The sequence below is a fragment of the Osmerus eperlanus genome, chromosome 20, assembly GCF_963692335.1.
Source record: "Osmerus eperlanus chromosome 20, fOsmEpe2.1, whole genome shotgun sequence".
Lineage (NCBI taxonomy): Eukaryota > Metazoa > Chordata > Actinopteri > Osmeriformes > Osmeridae > Osmerus > Osmerus eperlanus.
The window spans coordinates 6,583,373-6,606,252 of NC_085037.1; the positions used below are offsets into that span (position 1 = coordinate 6,583,373).

General features: G+C 46.5%; 1 protein-coding gene across 1 annotated transcript in view; it reads left to right on the top strand.

Moving 5' to 3' along the window:
• gabbr2 (gamma-aminobutyric acid (GABA) B receptor, 2) overlaps positions 1–22,880 on the top strand; it is a 114,874-nt gene that overhangs the window by 12,183 nt on the left and 79,811 nt on the right. The window contains 1 exon segment of the mRNA XM_062487218.1: positions 22,016–22,153. Coding sequence (XP_062343202.1) covers positions 22,016–22,153 — 138 coding nt within the window.

A 22,880-nucleotide genomic window follows, 5' to 3' on the forward strand; every position in this document is an offset into this window, starting at 1 on the left:
CCAGACCAACCGTGCTTGGCTACTATGGGATGTTTCATGTTCACAGTGGGATGCTTCGTGTTCTTTGGTTTTTCATGGCCACCGCCAAACTACCACGTACATTGCCAAGTGTCTTTTTTGTCAAAACGTTCATTTTGTTTGAAACTCAGGTCTATAAGGAAGTCTGGGGACAGGCTCGCTACCCATTCATAGACAAACAACCCAAGATGGATCGAGCTGAATAAACTGCTCCGGTTACATCATGACTGTATATGTATGCATGATGAGGTAGAGTTTGTGCTAGAGCGATTTAAAATGGCCGCCTCAGTTTTGGAGGGAATCCCACATTAAGTTGCAAACAGTCTCCCAAGATGTGTCACTCTTCCTGCTTTCCTGCACTGTGCTGTTTATTGGGCTCCAGTAGCTTTTTATTGCCCCAATTGGATTTGATTGATATCTGGTATGAAAGGACCGGCTGCAGAGTGCCAGTGAAGATAGGAGAGAAGAAGAGGGTGAATGGGGAGGGGGCTATCACCCTAATTCAATAGAAGGGTGTCAGTTAGCGAAATTAGATTTCATTACAAGGGATGTGTACCACATCATTTTGGGAACCATCTGGAGCGATGGAAGAGATTGCTGTTAAGGCTTAATTTTGGGACTCCATCATATTGCCTTCAGTTATGCTACAGGGATGTGATAAAGATTTGATCGAGCACGGTTATGATCTTTTGTTGGCCAATCATGACAACATTTGAAGGCCTTGAAAGAAGGAAGTCTCAGAGAATATCCTAATGAGGCACTTGGCGTTTACATAGAAGAGATAGAGCTAGTTAGTATAGAAGAGCTAGAGGTAGTTTAAATAGAAGAGATATAGATAGTTGTCATTGTGACAGAGGTAGAAGAAGAACAACTTAGTGTTTTGTTCTAGATTGTTTGCTTTAACACCAGTTTCTTGTGGTGTGCCCCCACACCACAAGAAACTGGTGTTAAAGTCTTCTGAAACGAGACAGAGATATACTAAATGCAAAAGTGTAGAATCACTGCCAACCACTTCTGTTCCTTTCACTATCTGAAATCAACTTTTGTCCCCACCGAGGCGGAGTCTGCCGTGCTAATTGCAAACCTTATTAGCATGTTGGTAGTGCATTAGAAATGAGCATAGTCACTAAGATCATAAAAGGCATCCCTTAAAAAAAGAAGAAGAAAAAGAAAGAAACCACTGCCATCGAGACATAGACCACCATGCTTGTTTTGCATCAGTTTGCATGTCTGGGTAAATGGAAGTCTTCAGGATCTCATCGTCTAAACGATTGGAAGGTCATTTGACTCTGTGAAGGCACTCTGTGAATTTTAATGCATGCAAATCCCATGGAAAAGGGGACACCAATTAGAGCTGATGATATGCACAACACTGTTCACTTATTCATAAGCCTGGTAAAGATGCAGATTGTTTGCAGTGATATCCATTACGGAAGCTGGTGGTTACACTGAGGTAAACACAAATAAACGTGCACGCACAGTCACACACACGGTGCATACACCTACACTGGCATACGCACGCACACTTTTATTTGCTCATGCTCACACACATGCACCGAGACACACAGAAAGCACACACACATACACGCACACAGAATCCTCCCTCAAGACAGCGTCTGAACTTAAAAAAAGAAGGAGGCCCACACAATTCCTGGGATGTGAGCGTGAATATTTAAGAGAGTGGTCTGCTGAACAATTCCAAAGATGACCTGCTGCTTTACATATTCTTATTGAATAAATGAACGCGTCTCCTATTTACCAGATCATTGCTTTTAAGATGTATGAATCAGAATTATACATGGTCCCCAGCGTTTGTTTGGAGTTGGCGTCTACATAAATATTATCTGTGTGCTCCAGCTCAGGGCCGATGTGCTCAGTTGACTCTTACACGCAGGGGAGTGCTATTGATTTCCACCCTCGCCGCCTTCATGCCAGGCATTTTGAACCGCGTGAAACATTTGCATTCTCTCTCTCTCTCTCTCTCTCTCTCTCTCTCTCTCTCTCTCTCTCTCTCTCTCTCTCTCTCTCTCTCTCTCTCTCTCTCTCTCTCTCTCTCTCTCTCTCTCTCTCTCTCTCGCTCTCTCTCTCTCTCTCTCTCTCTCTCTCTGTGTCTCTCTGCAGGCTCTCTTTTTCTCTCTTCTTTTCTAATTCTCTCTCTTTCACAACCCCTGACATTCCCTTTAAGTCTCCTTAATTCTCTCTCTTGGCACCTGCTCTCTCTCTTCCTCACACGCTCACACACAGTGCTTACCCTCAAACCATCGAAGGCCTCTCGTTGTTTCAGAACTGTCCTTTATTTATCCATTTCATCTGGGCCCTGCCAGTCATATGGTTAGTGCTGGGGGTGGAGGGCGGAGGGCGGGGAGTGGAGGGCGGGTGCTCCCGGTCCGTCTGTTCCTGGTGGCTTTGTCGGCAGTGACGGGCCTGACACTGGAGGGGGGTCAGCCCCTATTCTTCCCTCTTTGATAGAGGGCAGATGTAAATGTCAGCCACGTCTGAACAGGAAAGGTCTGCCAGCCTCTGAAGCTTCACTAAATAACCTGCGACAACTCGCCGAGTGGAGGCCGTGTGACCGACCACAGTGCCCGACGGGGAGGCTCCTGCTGGGAGACGCTCATCTCCATACGGGAACAACGACAACGACACAACCGACGCTATGCCAAACCCCAGACCCTGTTAATATACGCACGTCAGAAACCCTCAAAAGGACACGTTACAGCATTCTGCTTAAGAGCCCTAACCCTTGAAAATATTACTATTCTGTGACAGTGTACAATCCCACATACATGTCTTTTAAAGCAGGTAGGAACTATAACCTGGAGTTATGTTGACACACCCTCCCTGGAACATATAATCCACACACATAGCCCTGGCCCAGAATTCTTACCTGGAAATCCCCACTGACTTCAGTGCACAATTTCGATATCTCTCACGTAAATGTAGTTTTAGTAGTGCATATTCAACCATAAAGTGAGATTGCTTGTTTTAAATTGCTGGTTTTGCCCAGGATGGACACACTTATGCCCTTGTATTGTAAAGTTAGGACACATTTTCCCATGTGTCCAAACTTTTGACTGGTACTGTACTATCTCTCTTTTATTTCTCTTTTTGAAGGTATGCACATGCACCTTTCTTCCAGTGAGTCCACACATAACCTACCGTATCTCATAAAACCAATGAGGCAATGGAATTTCATGACTGTTAATATAGGCTTTTTCGAGTACATGCATTGGTGATCTATCTGATGCTAAAATCTGAAGATTTTTTTTTCTTCAAACGTTTCATTTATAGCTGGTAAAAAGAAAAGCAAAAAAGGATTCAGAAGAGGACCCTCTCCCTGGATCCCCAGGTCTCCCCCTGGCCGCTGGCCCGTTGTGGGGGGCGATGCGGGATGGAAGCTCCTGGAGGCTACATGCAGAGACTGGGGAGAACGTGCGTACTTATGGGTAATTAAGTGTGAGTGAAACATTAGCACAAACGCGTCGGGCGCCAGAGTCACGGCTGACAGCGAGGGCAGCCGCCTGCACTCCTCGCTCGGGGACGGGGACGGGGACGTTTTGTGTTACGTTGGGGAAGGGGGCAGGCTGTGTGTGTGAGGGGCACTTGGCAAGGGTAGGGGGTGCTGTCTTTTCCTTGGGCTCTTAACAAGGAAATAATGAAATTCAGGGAGATGGAGCCGCCACAAGCAATCAGAGCTGGGGCACTGTTTGTGTTCATGTGTGTGTTTGTATGTGAGTGGGTCGGAAGGGTGAGTCCGCAAACATCAATGTGTCTCTGTTGCTGCGTGTGTGTTTCTGTAGGAAACTTTCATTTGTATCAGATGACGTTTCTTTAGGTGTCTGGTGTGAGACAGCACTATGAAAAGAAAACATGTCAGACCATGGAAAATAACCTGGGAACACACTTCTCTACCCCCCCCCCCCCTCCATCCTCCCTTCATCCTGGAGATGAATTGACTGTGTACAGGGGGGACAGTAACCATGGGGAAATCTGCCGTAACGCATCATCATTACGAGACCAAGGACACCCTCGTTTAGCCAGGAGCCTCCACTTGTCATGTCCCCTGATTATTGTGTAACAGATTGATTAAGCTCAGAGTGGAGGGGCCCCTTTTAATCATGGTGGCAGGCCACAATTCTCCAGGGATTCTCCTCCACACCTCTCTCTCTCTCTCTCTCTCTCTCTCTCTCTCTCTCTCTCTCTCTCTCTCTCTCTCTCTCTCTCTCTCTCTCTCTCTCTCACCATAAACATGCTCCCTCTCTCATTATCACACACGCCCAAATCAATAAGCTGCTTCAAGAAGTGATGAATTTTGGGTGTCGTGTTTTTGGTTCTGATAGTTTATCTCATTGTTTTACTACTGGCATGTCAGACATGGGTCATTTCGGCCCATATCAGAACAAATGTTACTTGTTACTGGCGGAACATTATTTTTTATTTTTTTCATAGTTTAATAAAAATAAAAAGCAGAGGTTAGTTGTTGAGATGTATCCACCATGGGATATTCCCAAGGATTCTAGAGATTAAACACCCAATCTGCTCAACAAAGACAACAATTAGAAAGACAGAAATGTTTTATTGTTTGTCACATCTTAGGAATCCTTGCTGTTGCTGTAACATTTACATTTACATGTATTCATTTAGCAGACACTTTTATCCAAAGCAACTTACAAGAAAGAGATTTACAAAAAGTGCATAGGTCAATGATCATAAACAAACCCCCAAAACCATTGCGGGGAGCAATGGCGTGTAGCTGTTGTTGATGTCATTGTTGTGTGTGAGATATTAGCAAGCGCCCAGAATGAAAGAAAAAGGAAATTGGAGATCCTTGTATTTAATCTGCTCTAACTTTCTCTAAACGCAATGATAAAGCAGGATTGGGATGAGCCTTAGAGTCTCGCTATCTAATCTGCTGATTTGGCTCTTGGAGAGATTAAAGGTTACGGTTTAGAAAGAGAACATGAGAGGGAGCAGAGAAAGAGAGGAAAGCAAGGGAGAGTGAATGAAGAATTGGAGGGAAATAGAGAGAGGAAGATTGATGTAAGTGGATGGACAGAAGGGGATGAGATGGAGGGATGGTAAGAGCGAGGGAATGGGAGGGAGGGAGAGAGAGAGGGGGGATTGACAGTCGAAGGCTAAGCCTGTATGGTAGGCCTGGGTGATAAAACAATCACAATGTCCCACAACGTCAATAGCAGTAAGAAAATGGTTTGATAGAATGTGAGACAGTTGAACTCAATTGCATTTACTGTAAAGCTGTCAGGAAAGCACATTACAAATATGTCAAGTTTATTTTGCATGTACAAAACCCAAGCGTGTTTCCTCCCTGATTGGAACCAGCCTATCACGTCCCTTGATAATGGAGCACACTAAGAAGGACATGCCAACAGATCATTTAACTGGCATATTGTTCTGTTGCACCTGTTGTCATGTGACAACAACAGAAACAGCGTGGCGTAAGAGAATGTGTGCACACATTGATGTAAATTTTGACTTTACTGGTATTACAGTAAAAATAAATTGTAAAGTTTGAAATGACCCTTACTTAGTTGTCTTTTCTTCTTCAATTTTTCTTTGTATCTATTTGTTGGGTACGTGCCAGAAAAGGAGCAATCATTTGAGAGTCCTCAGTGATCTGCAGGAGTGTTCTATTGGGGTGAGCGGGAATACGACCAACATATTTTATCACCTTAGCCAGTTATACCCATTGGAGGACACAACATGTCAGTCATGACCTACATCTGCTAAATCACAAGATAAAATTGTTAGGCTACCCGTGTGCCTTGATAAATAAAGAGGTGAAATTCAAAGGAAGGTGGTGAAATTCAACTTGTTTTCTCTCATAAAAAAAACGTATAAGTCATTAAAAAACAATCAATTATTATTGACGTTGACTGAAATGAAACATTTGATCGTGATGCATTTTTCAGCTATGTTGCCCGGCCGTAGTGTAGGCGGGGTCTCACTTTGACTGACAGCTCAGATGGTGTTGGAGAGGTGGAACGCTTACTGCTCACCGGAGACGGCGACAGCATGACGGCTTAACTCATCAGCCTGTTTGCCGCTAAAATCAAAGAGGACAAACTAGGACTCAGCCACAACTATAAAAGATGGAAGGCCACAAACTGAAATATTGTGGGTATGTCACTTCTTTGCCTATTCCTGGTTTCTCAGAACACCCTGCGTCACATGACAAGGGTTGGACCACTGTTCCAACCCCCCTCCCTCCCCCCTCCGCGGTCGCTCAACGGGAGATCAGCCCTCGGCTTGACGAGCTTCTTCCTTCTCAAAGTGACGGCTCTATTCATTTTGTTCACAACAAGTACAGTACAGAGGGTCTATTTTAAGCCTGGTTCCAGCCTTAGTCTTCTGCCCGGGTTCCTGTTCTCGCGTGCTCCATACTGTACCAATATAGCCTCCCTCCCTCACTCTCTTTATCATTCTCTTTGCCTCTGTCTCTCTTTCTTTCTACACCCTCTACCTTTCTCTACCTGTGTACCCCACCTCCCTCCCCTTTCTCTGCCTCTGTGTTTTTCCCCTTCTCTCTCCTCCTCCTGCCAGCAGTTCCTATTTTCCGTCGCCAGTCCCTGTTACGCTGCCTTGATGTGCTTCCTATAATAGGAAGCACTATAGCCTCCACACTCTCTCATGCCTACACCGTGCCCAAGCACACTGGGTGTTTCAGCGCTGTGCTTTCATGCTCCTCATAAGTTATGCAGAGATTTCCCTGCATGGTAAAATGATGGAAACCGACACGAGTATGAATACAAGAGCATATATGGGACGAAAATGCTTTCCCCGCTGGACTTGCCGCTGCACGTGTCCGTTTTAAAGGTTGCTGTTATGGATTGCGTTGACCTGCAGGTTGTCATCGGGTGGATGAAGATGGAATGGTTTGTCATTTCCTTGTGTGCGTGTGTGTGCATGGGTGTGTGCGTGGGCGTGCAAGTGTCTGCACATGTGTGTATTTGTGTGTGTGTGTGTGAGAGAGAGAGAGAGAGAGAGAGAGAGAGAGAGAGAGAGAGAGAGAGAGAGAGAGAGAGAGAGAGAGAGAGAGAGAGAGAGAGAGAGAGAGAGAGAGAGACAAAGATAGAAAGAGGGTGGAAGACAGAGAGAGAAAATGGGGGAGACAGTAAGACAGTGGAGGGGAGTGACACACAGAGAGAGACAGAGAGAGAGAGACAGAGAGAGAGAGAAGGGGGGGGAGAGGAGAGTACATACATACTGCACACACACAAACTTCCACTACACACACCAGTCGGACCAGACCTCCTGGTACAGTAAGACCAGACCTCCTGGTACAGTAAAGACCAGACCTCCTGGTACAGTAAGACCAGACCTCCTGGTACAGTAAAGACCAGACCTCCTGGTACAGTAAAGACCAGACCTCCTGGTACAGTAAGACCAGACCTCCTGGTACAGTAAGACCAGACCTCCTGGTACAGTAAGACCAGACCTCCTGGGGGGAGATGGTACCGGAGGTGGATCATGGTAGATACATGATGTCTCTGAAAGGCTTTGCTCTGTACATTATTACAGTACTTTCCTGAACATGCTGTTTATAAAGTCAAGAGTGATTGCAACCATGGTGACAATGATAGCAGAGTAAGTTATTCAATCTTACCTCTTTACCTGTCTGCCTTCATGAGCTTCACACTCACACACACACACACACACCGGCAAAAAAATCACTCACACACCCCCCCACTTAGCACATTGTACTCCCACACACACACACACACACACACACACACACACACACACTCAGACACACACGGTCTAGTACTTGTTGGTGTGCCACTGCCGTTTAAAATGCCTTCACAGGACAACATCACACACACACACACAAATGATTACGTTAACCCCTCAACAGGTTCTCTGTTGCCATGGCAACACAGTGTCGGCCGACCGACCGGGACGTAAGCTAGAACCCATTTCCTTGACGACCACAAACATGCGGCAACATCAAATGCTGTGTGTGTGTGTGTGTGTTACGTCAAGGCTTGGTGTGTCACCGCCACACTCCTGTTCCTTGACACCTCCGCTCTCTTGCCAGTGATGAAACAGGCTGTAAGTCAGTGGCCAGTACTGTGCCCCCTAATGATCCACTGAAGTGTTTGTTTTGGGGGAGAAATGACCTCCCAAGACACACGAATACACCCAGGCATGAACACATTCAGAAACACACCTAGGCGTGAACACACACACACACACATTTATATACACACACAAACCCTGGCATGAACACACATAGAGGATGAACACACACTTGCTCACACAAGCTGCTTAATGACTGCAGCTGCCTTTATCAGACAGAGGTTTCTGCACTGGGAGAGAGAGAGAACATGATTAGAGGACGGCCTCTCCCTCATACTGAATCTCCCCAGATGAGGCAACACATGAGTAGCGGGAGGAAGAGAAAAGAGAGAATGATTCAAAGAGAGGAGGAGGAAGAGAGAGCAAGAGGCAAGGGAGAGAGAGAGTGTGTGTGAGAGAGAGAGAAGGAAAGAAGAAGAGAGAGATGAGCCAGTTTTCTGCGTTCTTTTCTCGCTTGAATCTGTGCGTGCCCACGCTCCTCCACCCACATCATCGCTACTGTGATGGAACTTTTTCTCCCTCGCTCCCTCCTTTCCTCGCTCCCTCCCTCGCTCCCTCCTTTCCTCGCTCCCTCCCTCGCTCCCTCCTTTCCTCGCTCCCTCCTTTCCTCGCTGCCTCCCTCGCTCCCCCCTTTCCTCACTCCTTCCTTCCCTCGCTCCCTCTCCTTTCACTCTCTCGTTTGTTATTGCTCCACATCCTTCTGTATCCCCCTCTCTACCTCTTCCTCCCTCCCTCCCTCCCTCCCTCTTTCTCTCTCTTGTCCAGTGCCTCAGATCTGTCTCATTTGTTTCCCTTCCATCTCACCTCCCCTCCCTCCCTCCCTCTTTATAATCTTTTGTCTCCTCCATCATGTTGTTTCTGCATTTCCTCCCTCCACTACTATTTCATCATTTCCCTCTCCATCTCCCTTCCACACAACCATCTTCCCTGTCTCCCTCCCTCTCTCCCCCTTCCCTCCTTCCCTCCCTTGCTCCCTCCCTCCTCTGACAGTGAACACATTTGCAATAATTTCTCTTAGTGCCCCCCCCCCCCCCCCTACTGTGCACTCATACACTGGAGCAAAAAAACATTCATCTTGACTGACAAATGAACCTTTTAGACTGAAATGAGTCCCTCGCGCACCCACCCACCCTCACCCACCCTCACCCACCCTCACCCACCCTCACCCAACCCCACCCCTTCAACCTGGATGGATGGAGAGCTTCAATTGGAAGTATAATTTCTGTCCGTCAGCGTTAATGGTATTTGTCCGGGAAACCATCCCACAGTGAATTCTGGGACGTTATTGAATGTTTCAACCTGTGTATCATTCATATTGTTGTATTTCCTGTATTCACAGCTATGTTTGATATCCAGTATTTCTTATTCACGACTCCAGTGCTCATACAGTGGTCTTCATTGGCAGTCTATTTCAAAATCAGCATTCTTGACGTCTGACAGGGTCACCAGCACAGCAGTTCACCAGATCACACAGAGCTGAGCTCCACTAGTCATTCATGTATAGAAGCTTCTCTTACAGCTACAGCTCTCTGTCTCCCGAGTCAGCCCAGGCCATCTCCACTAACGGTCTGCTGGAGGCTCCACAAGCTGGTCGGGGGCTCCTCTAGTCCGTCCTCCCCAGAGGAGTGTCCTCATCAGAGGCTCGCTGGCCTGCCCTGCTCCCCTGAGATGGGCAGAGCTCCAGGAGCCAGATCAAACGAATGACAGAGAAACCTCTAGAACCAGGGCCTGTCTGTATCCACCGCGCCCCGCTCAAATCCCTCCTCCTGCCCCCACCTCCCCCCCCCCACCACCACCACCACCCCCCCAAACATTTTCCTCTGAACAGCGGACATGGACTGAATCTGTTCAGCTCACAGGTTCTTCATCCGTGTTGACACCAGATGAAGGCAGTTATTTTTTCTCTGCTAGTCCCTATAGCATATTATGAGTTTATAAGGAGGGTTCGTTCTGTTCATCCATCAACCCATCCATACATCTTTTTTTCATATTTCACATCCTGTTGGCCTCAAACCTGTTGTTGAATCACCACTAAAGCTAATCACTCTCTAACCCTGTGTAAGTGACAGGCTTGGTTTCATTTAGAGATCATATCAGATATATAACCGTCAAGGACACCAGTACCATGAGAGCAGGTATTCTTCTACTGTATATGGAACATGGTTTGTGAGTGTCGAGCAAGACTCTGGCTCGTCTATCTACCGCGCCTCCACAGCACACCAAGACCTCCGACACACATGCAGAGGAACCTCAGCACAACGTTATTTTAACGTTGGTCGGCTTTTGCGCAATGCTGCGTGACAGGAAGATCTGAATGGCCGGTGGGCAAGGGAAGAAGTCAACCGAGATAGGAAGGAGGAGGAAGAAGAGGGGGGGGGGGGGCGAGCGGGAGAAAGGAGGCAAGCATGTTCTGCTACACTTTGCAAGGCAGTTCACCGTAACTCCCGCGGCATTAATTAAGCTCAAAAGCCCTCCACCAAAAAATGGGGGAGACTGCAACAAACAACAGTGTTTCCGAGCCCTTCCATCCCACAGGCAGAACTCTCAAAACTTGCGTGCATCTGTGTGGTTTGTCCACAGAGCTCGGAGAGGACGGCAGGGAGGGGAAATGGCTAAACATCACAGGACATAAAACGTTATGAGGTGTTTTAAGTTGAATACTATAAAATAATATACTGTGTGTAGGATGTATTTACAGTTTCACACAGTGTACAGCCTGATACATTAAACAAGGTACCGGTTCAGGACTACTAAACCTTAATGCTGAGATGACTCTTGCTTAGCTGTACTAATTAGCCAATGAGCCATGCTAATGTACTGTAGTTGCTAATGTACTGTAGTAAGTATTTGGAGTGTTGGATGCATACTAGTGAGATAAATTTGCTACTGGTCTAGGATCAGCCCAGAAAGCTTGTCCTCTAATGCTGCAGTTGAGGATCCGGATAAGGTAAACTGATCCTGGATCACTTGCACATTCCCATTTCTACTTATTCTGCCTCAGATTAAAGGTCCAGCACAAGAGTTAACTTCAAGGGCTCCAGCCTCTAGTCAGCGCAGTGATTTACCTGGTCTTGGTCTTACAAGTTTGGGCATGAGGCAGCGTACAGTTCCTAGCCCCGGTGACATGACAAATGTAGCCCTGCAGTGAAAACCACCTAAATCAATAGCTACCACTCGGCCATCAATTATTTGGGGAGGAAATTAGAATCACGCTGAGGTAAATTTCGGGCATATCAGACAGACTGCATCCTGTTTCCTCTTCTGAAAACCAGGACTATATTGAATAGCTTAAGGTAACGGATACGTATCAGTGAAATCTTTTCCACGTCTAGGCTACATGTATTTTCACATCTCAGTGAAACACATGAAACTATAACTCACAGTCACCATTCACCTCATTGGTTGTGAATGTGAAACCAGGGACTAGCAGGGTCCGTGCTCTGACCAGAGGACTATTACTGTAATCTTTTAAATTATTCATCTGTGGATGAACTGAATACTCATCACTGAGATGTCTCTGGCAGACATTCAGCCATAAGGTAGAGAATACGACACTTAAAGACACAGTTCACCCGTATTTCAAAGTGGCATTTGGTATTTAACCTCGAAAGCGGAATATAGACAGCTAGAAAGAGGAAATTGGCAACACTGAAAGAAACCTTGAATTTTGGGTGAGCTGCTCCTTTACAGTTGAATTGTTTAGGCTAAAATTTGGAACCATAAATAACTGATGAATTGTACTCCAAACCCCACTGAACAGTTTCTTTCCTGTAGTATTTATTACTGTCAAAACCATTGCACCTGCAGTCTCCTTGCTCTGTCTCATTCTAACAATGAGGGGGTGTGTGTCTTTGTAGATAGCATCATATCCTCGCGTCTTTCTGTGGAACAGAAAATCTCAGCTCGGGTTTAATTCTGCTTCATTTCACTCCAGTGCACCTCTGATCCTGTCCCCCTTCTGTTTGTTGTCTTTGTATTTAGTGAAATGGGTTTGTCTCATTTAAACTTGATTGTTTAAGTCAAAAGCTCATCTCAACTTCTCAGTAAAGGGATGGTCTTGAAAGGTAATTGCTAGTCTACACCGAAAGCCATTTTATCTTACATATGTTTACATACCAACAGAAGCACCTTTGGAAGGGATTAGAATAACTAAATGCATACATTAGCCAGCCAGAGAGGATATGGAAGGAGTGTGTGCAGGGATTTATGCATTTTTGATTCAGTTCTGGGAGGAGTAGCAGTGAAAGGCTGGGTGACCTACTTAGACTGCTGTGGAATTCAAACAACTTGTGATGCCACAAAAAGTGTGTCTGAGAGTGTGTATGTTTTTTTTTGCTCTGTATGTGTGTCTATGCATTTGTGAATGTGTACAGTATATGCCCCAGTGTGTATGTCTGTGTGTGGTTTTGTGTTAAACAGATATTAGTCCGGCAGAAAGCAGACATATTGAGACAGGGTCAGAAGACATGTCGGAGGTTTAACATCTTCTCTATCTCCATGTCTCACTGGCTGATTCACAGCAATGCTGAAGTCCTCACCTTATTTATAGTTGCTGGTCTTGTTTCATTTAAAAGCTTCTCTAATCAAGTGCCTCACACTTCCTGTATAGTTCCCACCTGTAATTCTGGAAATGCCATCTCGTTAGCCAGTTAGCCAACCGTTCAGCCAGCCAGCCAGCTAACCAGTCTGTCAGTCAGTCCAGAAATGCATGCCTGGTCTCTCACCATCTCTCTCTCTCTCTCTCTCTCTCTCTCTCTCTCTCTCTCTCTCTCTCTCTCTCTCTCTCTCTCTCTCTCTCTCTCTCTCTCTCTCTCTCTCAGTCTCGCTCGCTCTCTCTCAGTCTCGCTCGCTCTCTGTCATTCTCTGTCTCTCCTTTTAAGGAAAGAAAATGTGTTTTTCAGTACCACTCAGTTCTGTACACAAATTAATTTTCCTTTGCAGTCAGTCCAGCACTCCCTCATCTTCTCCCCTACCCCCCCTCCCAGTCACTATGGCAACGCAAGTATCAGACGTCAGTTCCACCATCAAGACGGTATTGTCTGATGGTGGGGGTCGCTGGAGCACTCCTCCTCCTCTGCCACTCACCATGAGGAGTCTCCCTTTGATATAGCTCACCCACCTTTCCAATCTCACCATTCAGGAGTCAATAACCAGTTTATTTGATACCGCCGCCACTGAACAATAAAGTGTCCCCCCCTTACCCCCCGTCAGGATCAGGAAATTAAGGATATTGTGAGCGAGTCATCAGCCACCTGGTTGGCCGGGGTGGCGGTGTGTGTGTGTCCCAGCATGTCTCTCTGTGTCCGTGGTGATTGATGATTGGCTGAATTATATTGCAGGGCCTCATGGAGGTGCGCCTGTTTGCTTGCTTGTGCGCTCCATTGTGCTCCACAAATCAGTGTGGCTCTCGATGGCTTTCCAGATCCACAGGCTCTCCATCACAATACAACCCCTTCCACAAACCCCCCCCACCTCCCACCCGCACACACACACACACACAGACCTCGGAACTACAAGATTCTCTAATAACTAGGGTCAATGGACAGAGACAGACCGAGAGGGAGACACAAAGTGAATAGATAAAGTGAATGAGAAAAAGTGAGATACTGGGAGAGTGAGATACACAGAGAAAGAAAAAGTTGTGGTGAGAGAGTGAGAGAGAGAGAGAGAGAGAGAGAGAGAGAGAGAGGAGAGAGAGAGAGAGAGAGAGAGAGAGAGAGAGAGAGAGAGAGAGAGAGAGAGAGAAAAAGAGAAAAAGAGAGAGAGAAAGGCAGCAGGGAAGCTAGCCAGAGCCAAATTCAAACAGAAAGCAGAGCAGGATTCCTGGGAGCTGTTTCCCCAGAACATGACTGATGTGAGTGGACAGTCAGCCTGCACCTCAGGCTGCGTACAGGGGACACTCTCGCCTCCCCCCCCAACCCCCTCCACCTCCCTAGCCCACCTCCCTAACCCCTGTGCTTGACACATTATAGATGCTTTACTTGAATTCATTCATTAATTTCCAAGTGTATTACATTCATTAATTTATAGGAATTCATATATTCACACATTTATCAACACGTACAGAGTCTCTCACACACACAGACACACACAAACACAAATGACTAAACCGAAAAGATGTGGAGCTGGGGTGCATCCTGGGTGGCTCTGGGTGGCTCTGGGTGGCGTGTTGTTAGATAGCTTGTACCCCTCGAGCACTGCCAGATAGTAACACCACCGTGGGACTCAGCCTGCTCCTTTTGTGGTTGCCAGATGACATTGGTCATAAGGACAACAGACAATATCATCAGATATGTCACCCATTAATATAGTATAACATTCTACCACAAATGGACTGACTTTGAATGTTTTTTTTGGTTGTTGTTGTCTGTGTGTATGTGTGTGTGTGTGTGCACACACAAAGTTTCCCCCCCTTTTTCCAGAAATATGAATGTATCTTCCTGGACCTACTTGATGTGTGTGTGAAAGTTTATCGTGTATATCACTGAGCCCTCCTCACACCTTCAAGCTGGGTCCCTGAGACCTTGAGCCCCTACCTGGAGCAGGACACGACAATCTGGAGATCACAGTCTGCCTCTGACACAACCCTAACCTGCAGCATGCTCAATGGCTTGTCTACCGCCCTACGGCCTAATGGGGAATGAATGTGCAATGGCAGAGGGGTATGAGGAGACTAGCCGGGGGTGGAAAATGGGATTTCTGGGCCAGACGGCAGCAGCAGCAGCTCCACTGTAAGTAATAACCTTTCCTGGCTAGGGCCATGTATCAGTACCTACATAGATAACTGTCAGAGAGGGGGAGGGGGATAGAAAGACAGGGAGGACATAATGGGGAGTGAGAGATGGGGTTGTCCTATGGTGTCTCCATTTTGGAAAAATAAATACAAAAGAAGGGAGGATTTATACTTGTTTTTATGCTTCAGTTTCCCAGAGAGGAGTTTAATGAGGTAATCTGTAGTAGTGTAGATATGGGCAATTCTTATTCTTCGCCAACCTTTTTTTCAGGCAGTTCACATGAGGTGGGTTGGAACTGTAGGATTCACAAAGTTTTTTATGCTTGACAGATGCCCTGAGTCAAAGTGACTGTGTGTGTTTGTGTTTGCACATGAGTGAAGGCAAACATGTGGCTTTCCAAAAGATGTGCAGAGCAAAAAGTAGGACGCTGGAGACTGTGTGTGTTTGTGTTTGCACATGAGTGAAGGCAAACATGTGGCTTTCCAAAAGATGTGCAGAGCAAAAAGTAGGACGCTGGAGACAAATACACACACACACACACACACACATACACACACAAAGATACACTACATACTGTACAAACATGTAGAAACAAGAACAGAGAGACTTACCAATGTTCTCAAACATGCACAAACTCATGCCATATGCTCCCACACTAGCAAACACACACACACCCACACACACATGCAACCCCCCTCCCCCCACACACACACACATACACACACAGAGCCCCCCCCCCCGGGTTCCCCAAGGGTCTGGGTGGCCTGACCTACACAGGGCTTTTATCTCGCCTTGATGCTACAGTACACAGATCACTGCATGAACACAATTATCCCCAACAGAGTCATTACCCTGCCTCCCCCCTCCCTCTCTCATCCCTCCCCTCCATCCCTCCATGTGCAGAACTCCCAAAGACAACATCCCAGGGAGGGCCTGGAAGACCTCGGGCCAAGAAATAATTAACTTGATAATGGTATCTCCTCCTTGGCTACATTCTGTCTCTCCATCCTTGCCTTTCCTCTTTGCCTCTAATCAAGTGGGGCTGCCTGTGTGGCCTGGCAGGAGGATGTTGTGCCACGGGAAAGGAGCTTTAGGGGTTCCTCGATGTTGTTGGTTAGATGTTAGCTTGTTTCTAGGAAGAGATGTTCCTGGAACCAAAATGGCAGCCCTACCATCAGTCTGACGGAGAACTTGGCTATGATTTTGACCTACACATGGTTGAATTACCATTACTTACCAATACTATGAGTTATGGTGAAAAACAGAGTCGGTTGAAGTATCTCTGTTTTTGTATGTGAATCTTCAGCATTGGAGCTCATTCCCCCAAACCATGGCAAAACAGACAGTCTACGGTAACACACATACTTTGGAATCTCTCCTCCTGGTCTCTCTAAAGCCTTCCTAGGTGTGTGATTGTCTTGATTCTGCAGGATTAGGACATCATCTGCCTCTCAGTGCAGTATGTTCCAGCTGTCCTATGGCCTTGTAAAAACAGGGACTAACCTGTAATAGGCTAACCAAAGGCCCAGCCTTCTGCTGCCTGCAGATTGCTAATGAAGCTCAATGTGTTCCCTGTGATTCCCTGTCACTACTCGGGCCAATCTGAAAGGATCCCGGACTCCTGGTGTGTCTCTGTGTGTGCGTGCGCCTGTGTCTACGTGAACACTGCAACATCCAAGATGGCTATCGGGGGGGTGATACGAGGCTGGTGGGCAGTTGTTCAAATTGGAGAAATGTCGTTAAGTGACGGCATGCGGACAGTTAAGCAAGTGGAACGCACGGAGAGAGGGATGGAGAGAGAGATAGAGGGTGGAGTGAGAGATAGAGAAAGGGAAAGGGTGGAGAGAGAAAGCTCGAGAGTGGAGAGAGAGATTGAGGGATCGAGAAGATGGGGGTGTGAGGAGGGCAGCCAAGTTGTCTGCTTTACTAACTCAGACTGACTCAGACTGAATTCTGAGCAAGTATTTCGACACGACTTGACTGTGTTAATAGTATTTTGTGCAGCAAGGTAGAAGTAATGTCGGGGGGAGGGGGGGGTGCAGATTTAAAACACGTCCACTCTCTCACTCTCTCTCTCTCTCTCTCTCTCTCTCTCTCTCTCTCTCTCTCTCTCTCTCTCTCTCGTCTTCCCCTCCACGCTCTCCTCTCCACTCTCAGTCAATCAATGTGGAACTCTGTTGGAGTACTCTGGGGTCTGTTGTCCAAATGTTACTACAACGAGGACCCTCACAGCATACATCCCCCTCTCTCCCTCCTCTCCACACAGTTCCTTCCATCCCTCACGCTTACATAACCACCAACATGTATCAGCAGAGCCTACCCTCAAAATACACTCCTTGTCTTCGGATCTGAGACACACAGTCACACACACACACATACCTAAAGTGGGTGATATTTCACAACGTTTTAGACTGTTTCAATGGCTGGTGCCTGGTGATGGGGAGCCAATAGCCTGTCTCGATGTCTCCGTGTTTAAAGCACGTCACAATTGGACAAGGCCAGCAGAGGCCAATGGTCAATACTGACCTTAATAACCGTATCCGAATCTGGCAGATTCACTCCTCATGATGAAGTACATGGCTCAAAATATGGCACGGATTCCCTGGCTGACAAGGACCTAGCTCTCTATATAATAATAGTTTAGGATCCAAAAACAGCAGATTTAATTGGTTGTAATCAAGATGAATGTAGTCTTATGTGCAGTAATGGAGCCAAATCTGGCAGGTTCACTGGCTATATAAAAAGGGGTATAAACGTATATACGGTAATGGTTCTTAATGTGTCAGGTTGGTGCTGTAGAGCACAGTGAAGGGCAGATGCTAATGCAGAACATTCACTGGTAGTTATTGTAAAGGAAGATGCACAGTATGAATATGTGCACTGTATCTCAGTCACATCCACTCACACAGTGAACTAGTGGCTATAGTGCTTCTAATTCTTCATATTTTGTATTTCCATTGTTATATTTGTGGACTCAGGCAAACATTGGACACAAGAGGACATTTTGAATGGCACCTAATTTCATCATGCCCATTTGTGAGTCTGGCAGTTGCAAGCAAGAGTAAATCCCCTCCCTAATCCTGCACAGAAACAGAGTCTATTCCCAGATTCTGGCCTGTTCCCTGTTCATGTCTCCGTGGCAGACATTGGAGTGCCATAGGTTAGCTGTTTGGGTGTGTGTGCATTTGTCCGTGTGTGTGCATGTCGTTAACCAACTCGCTGTCAAGAGCCGACTGTCTGTGAAATGGCACCCTACATCATCAAGGCTCACTGCACGCACACACACACACGTGTGGTCACACACACACACAGGCCAGTAGTGCCGGGGGGGGGGGGGGGGTTGCTTATTTGAGTGCAGTAATTTGCTATTAAACGGAGCCAGGTGCAGCTCCTCAGCTAACAAGACATTTCATCATGGTTAGCTCTCTTTGATTAGCTCTTGTTGTTATCACAAAATGACACGTCTGCCCAGTCCACACTGTCACGTGTGTAGGTGTGTGTAGGTGTGTGTGGGTGTGTGTGTGTGTGTGTGGGTATGTGCCTGTATATGTGTGTGGGTGCTTAATGGTAGTGTGTGTTTTTTTTCTCTCTCCTCAACTCTGTTAATACACATTGGGTATTCTAGTAGAAGTCATTTGTTTTGTTATCCAATAGCAACTGAGGTTTATTTCAAAGGAACGAGAGGTAGAGAAAGATACAGATGAATACAAACTGAACGCAGGCCTCCATCTTGGACTTTCCCACAGTCATACACTGTAGAGCAGGGGGACAGACCATGTGATGTGAACTATGTTTGTCTCTAGCTAGGTGGGAAAGGCAAGCAACACAGGGGTGTGTGTGTGTGGAGGGGGGGGTAGGGTGGATGATGTGGGGGGGAGCTAGGGGGCTGCGGTGGTCAGGGAAGGGGACGGCTGGTTGAGTTCACGAGAGCTCCTTAAATGTGACACCTCAACTGTTTGTCACTTCTTGCTCTTTTGCTTTTGTCGCCTCGAAGGTCTCTGTGTTTGTCTTCCCTGCCCCATGTCTCTCTCTCATCCTGGGTTTGGAACACACCGTATCCACTGTTAACCCTCTAGCATCCACTGAATAGGTATACCCATTAATGGGCGTCTGATTGTGACACAAAATCACTGCTAAGTATAGCCCCTGTTCAGCCGGCCTCCTCCTCCTTTCCCTACTTTCCCTTCTTATTATTCATTTCCCACTCAAAGCGTCGAGCGGGTTGCCGTGGCAACACGGCGGTCAAAGCATCACGAACGAAGCAGATTGCGTGGATGTGTGCCTGACGAAAGTGGGTGAGGAGAGAGAGAGAGAGAGAGAGAGAGAGAGAGAGAGAGAGAGAGAGAGAGAGAGAGAGAGAGAGAGAGAGAGAGAGAGAGAGAGAGAGAGAGAGAGAGAGAGAGAGAGAGAGAGAGAGAGAGAGGAAAAAAGAGAGGAAATGATAGAGGTGGTTAGCATCTGATCGACTGTTCAAAGATATAGCTCTTTTGCTTCCTTTCTCTCTCTCTCTTTTTCTCCTTCTCTTTAGAAAATAGCCAGAGCATAGCAGTTGGTCGGTGCTGTGTACCTCTCAAAGGAGGGAGAGTTTTGCTGTGATTGGCCAAGTGGGGTGCTTAATGGTCAGGTCGGAGAGTGAGGTCACATCTGTGTCCTGGGGCCCTGGGACTGTATAACACACACACCGACACACACACACACACACACACCTGCTTTATGGCCATTTGACCAGGACTCCATCTCTTCATCAAGGAGGACAGTGACTAACACATACAGAACCACTGAGTACAAGTGCCTCTAGATGGGAGCATAGGAAAGGACAGCACCAGAGTTGTGGACCCATCAACGGGTTATCGACACACCGCCATGTGGGGCTTTAAGAAGCGCTGTTCAGGCTAATTGCATGGTGATGGTGTCAAGGGGGCTTGGTTGAGGGACTGGCTTTCTTCAGCCATGTAAATAATAAACTCCATTGCTGTGCAATTAAAAGTCTGTTAGGTCTAGGTGACATCAACAATAACAATAAGACATTATTATTATTATTTCTATAATTATTATTATTATTATTATGACATATTTAACTCACATCCTCACATGCTTGGTTTCTGACTGCCCCCCCCCCAGGCACCCACTAACAAAACGCCATTCTGCTCACCTGCTGATGGACAATCAGAAAGCACAAAACGAAGGAGGCTCACGTTATGCAAATGAGATATCATGTTTGAGCAGCCACGTCGTTTTGATTCAGCCCATGTGACCAAGATAACAGCCCCCCCGCCATGCTTAATAACACGCTCTCTCCTCTCACATCAGGAACATCCAACGTCCTCCTGCTGCTTCCGTTCTGAATTCAACAGAACAGATAATGTAGGACTGTTACCAGCACGTAACAATGCCAGGCCCTAGTGTAAAGAGCCATGCTTCTTTTGGCTCAAACCAAACAGCCAATCAGCAGAAACTGATCAGTGGGTCCCACTGCGGATGCTATGGGTCAGTGGTAAAACATTAACCTTAGATTTACATTTACATTTACATTTATTCATTTAGCAGACGCTTTTATCCAAAGCGACTTCCAAGAGAGAGCTTTACAAAGTGCATAGGTCACTGATCATAACAACAAGATAGCCACAAAACATTGCGAGTAGCCAAAACATGAAGCACACATTGTGAACAACCAAAGTAAGTGCCAAAGGGAAGAACCATAAGAGCATGTAGTTAAACAAGTTACAATTAAACAACATGAACCGCTATACGTGCAAGTGTACCTGTGGAAAAAACAAGCAACAATAATAAAAACAATATATCACAGCGAGTACAAAACATTTAAAACAGTTACCACTAACCACAAGAGCAACAAGTCTCTGAGCAAGAGTCATTGTGATCCTTGAGGAAACTAACATCGGGTCAAGCGAACCATTCCTAAGTACCGTTGTACTCCCGGAACAAGTGCGTCTTGAGCCTTAGATAGGTAGAAGGTAGAAGATAGGTGTTTTGGTTCAAACACAAGCTTACATCATTAGCGTCATGGGATCCCCAAGCTTCTACCCCCCTGAAAACATACTCTCTAAAACGAATGACTTCGGTTGTATAGCGTGCTGTAGTATTTGTACGACACTGTACCTCTGAAAAAGGTTCCACGAATAAACAAAATTCTTCCAGGGTAGTTATTGAACTTCTCCTGGGAGCCTTAAAGGGTTTTAGGTGGTGGCTTCCAGAAGGTTCTTCTGATGGTAAAGGGTTGTACACAGCATCCTGTATCAGAGCCTGTGGACTTCTAAATGCTGCTTGGTGTCTGTAGGTATGCTACTACAGATCCAGTCCCAGACAGCCTGCAGTCTTGTCCGGGCAGAGGATCCTAGGTCTCTCAGGGTTTCGATTTTTAATCTCCGGCATCGAGACGCACTGCAGCTTCTCTGGAGAAATCTAATTCCAACCAGGTTGATCTTTAACAAGGTCGGAGGGCTTTCAACTGGAGATGGATTCAGTCCTGGTAGACACAAACACACACACATGTGCACACACACACACACCAGCTGTCAGTCCTTCCAGAATTGAGTGTGTGTAATAGGGACAGTGTGAAGTGTTTACCTCTGATAGGAATATCATTGCAAACACAGACAAATCTGACCCAAAACCAGTTAGGAGCTCATGTAGCAATCAATAGAACATACTCCATGTTTTTTTCTTCTTCTTCCTCCTCCCTCTCTTGCTCGGCCTCTCTCTCCCGCACTTGAGGAGAGCCAAGAGCGTTGCCATAGTAATGGGAGATGGCTGTGCAGTCAAGGCCCAGTGCGGTTGTGTCAAGTATCCATGGTTTCAGAGCTAGCAAATGTGGCTAGATTGTAGTCACATATGTAGCTTTGTAAGCATGCTATTCTGATAACAGGGAGTCAGTCATAATTGAATTATTAGTGGAATGTGGCTTTATTCCGAGCTCATGACTTTTAGGATTGGTGGATGATTAATGGATAAGTGTTATTGATTGGGGGGAACGAGAGTCACCTAGTGTCCAGTGAGTCGGTACTTACCTGATACAGCTTTGTAACTTTGTATCCCTCTTTTTCCCTTCCACTATTTCTCTCCCTCCTCTCACCCATTCCTTCTCCATCAATCACCTCTCTTCTCCACTCCTTTTGTCCTCTCCTTTTCCTTGCCGCCCCTCCTTCCAGTGTGACAACGCTAAGGGTTTGCGAGCGTTCTTCGACGCCATTTGCTACGGTCCCAAACACTTGATGATCTTCGGAGGGGTGTGTCCGTCTGTCACGTCCATCATCGCTGAGTCTCTGGAGGGCTGGAACCTGGTGCAGGTAGGACTTGCTAACCGTAACTGTTGGAGTCATCTTGCAGTGACTTGCTAGCTGGAAGTGTTTGTATGACTCGTTGTTTGTGTTGGAGTGACTTGCTAGCTGTTGGTGTTGAAGTGACTTGCTAGCTGTTTGTTGAAGTGCCAAGGACTAGCACCGCCAGACACAAGTATGTATGCCATTGAATAGAACATCACATCTCTACCAGTGTGCTTTAAGACCAGCTTAAGATATGACTGGGCAATTTAGTGTATCTCACCTTCATTAAGTACAGAATAAATCCCAAAAAGGGGATCAGCTTGCGTGTGGAGCAAAAATTTTAGTTGCCGAACTTGCTTGTTATTCTCTCACTGTGCCTGTAAGCCAGGCACTCTGCCACAGTAACACATTACCCGAGATGTACTAATTGATTCATGTTGTACTCTGAGAACCTGCTTGGTTCTGCGGTGTCACAGTTTAGATGGGCAGTGGGATGGCAGAGAGGGCCCCAGCTCCGCTTAATCCCCTATTAACCTCGACGGGGTGGATGTCTAATTGGCACTGGATAAATCCGCACAATCCTTATCCGTTTCTCAACAGAAAATGGGCAGAAAATGGCGGAAATTAATTCTGCAGCAATAAAAGAAGAGAGTGAGATTGAGACGCTCTTTTCTGCTCTTGGAAAGGGGCCCACTTTCCTCCCTCGCCTTGTGAATGAGGAACAGAGAGGTGCAGAAACCCCTGTATTGAC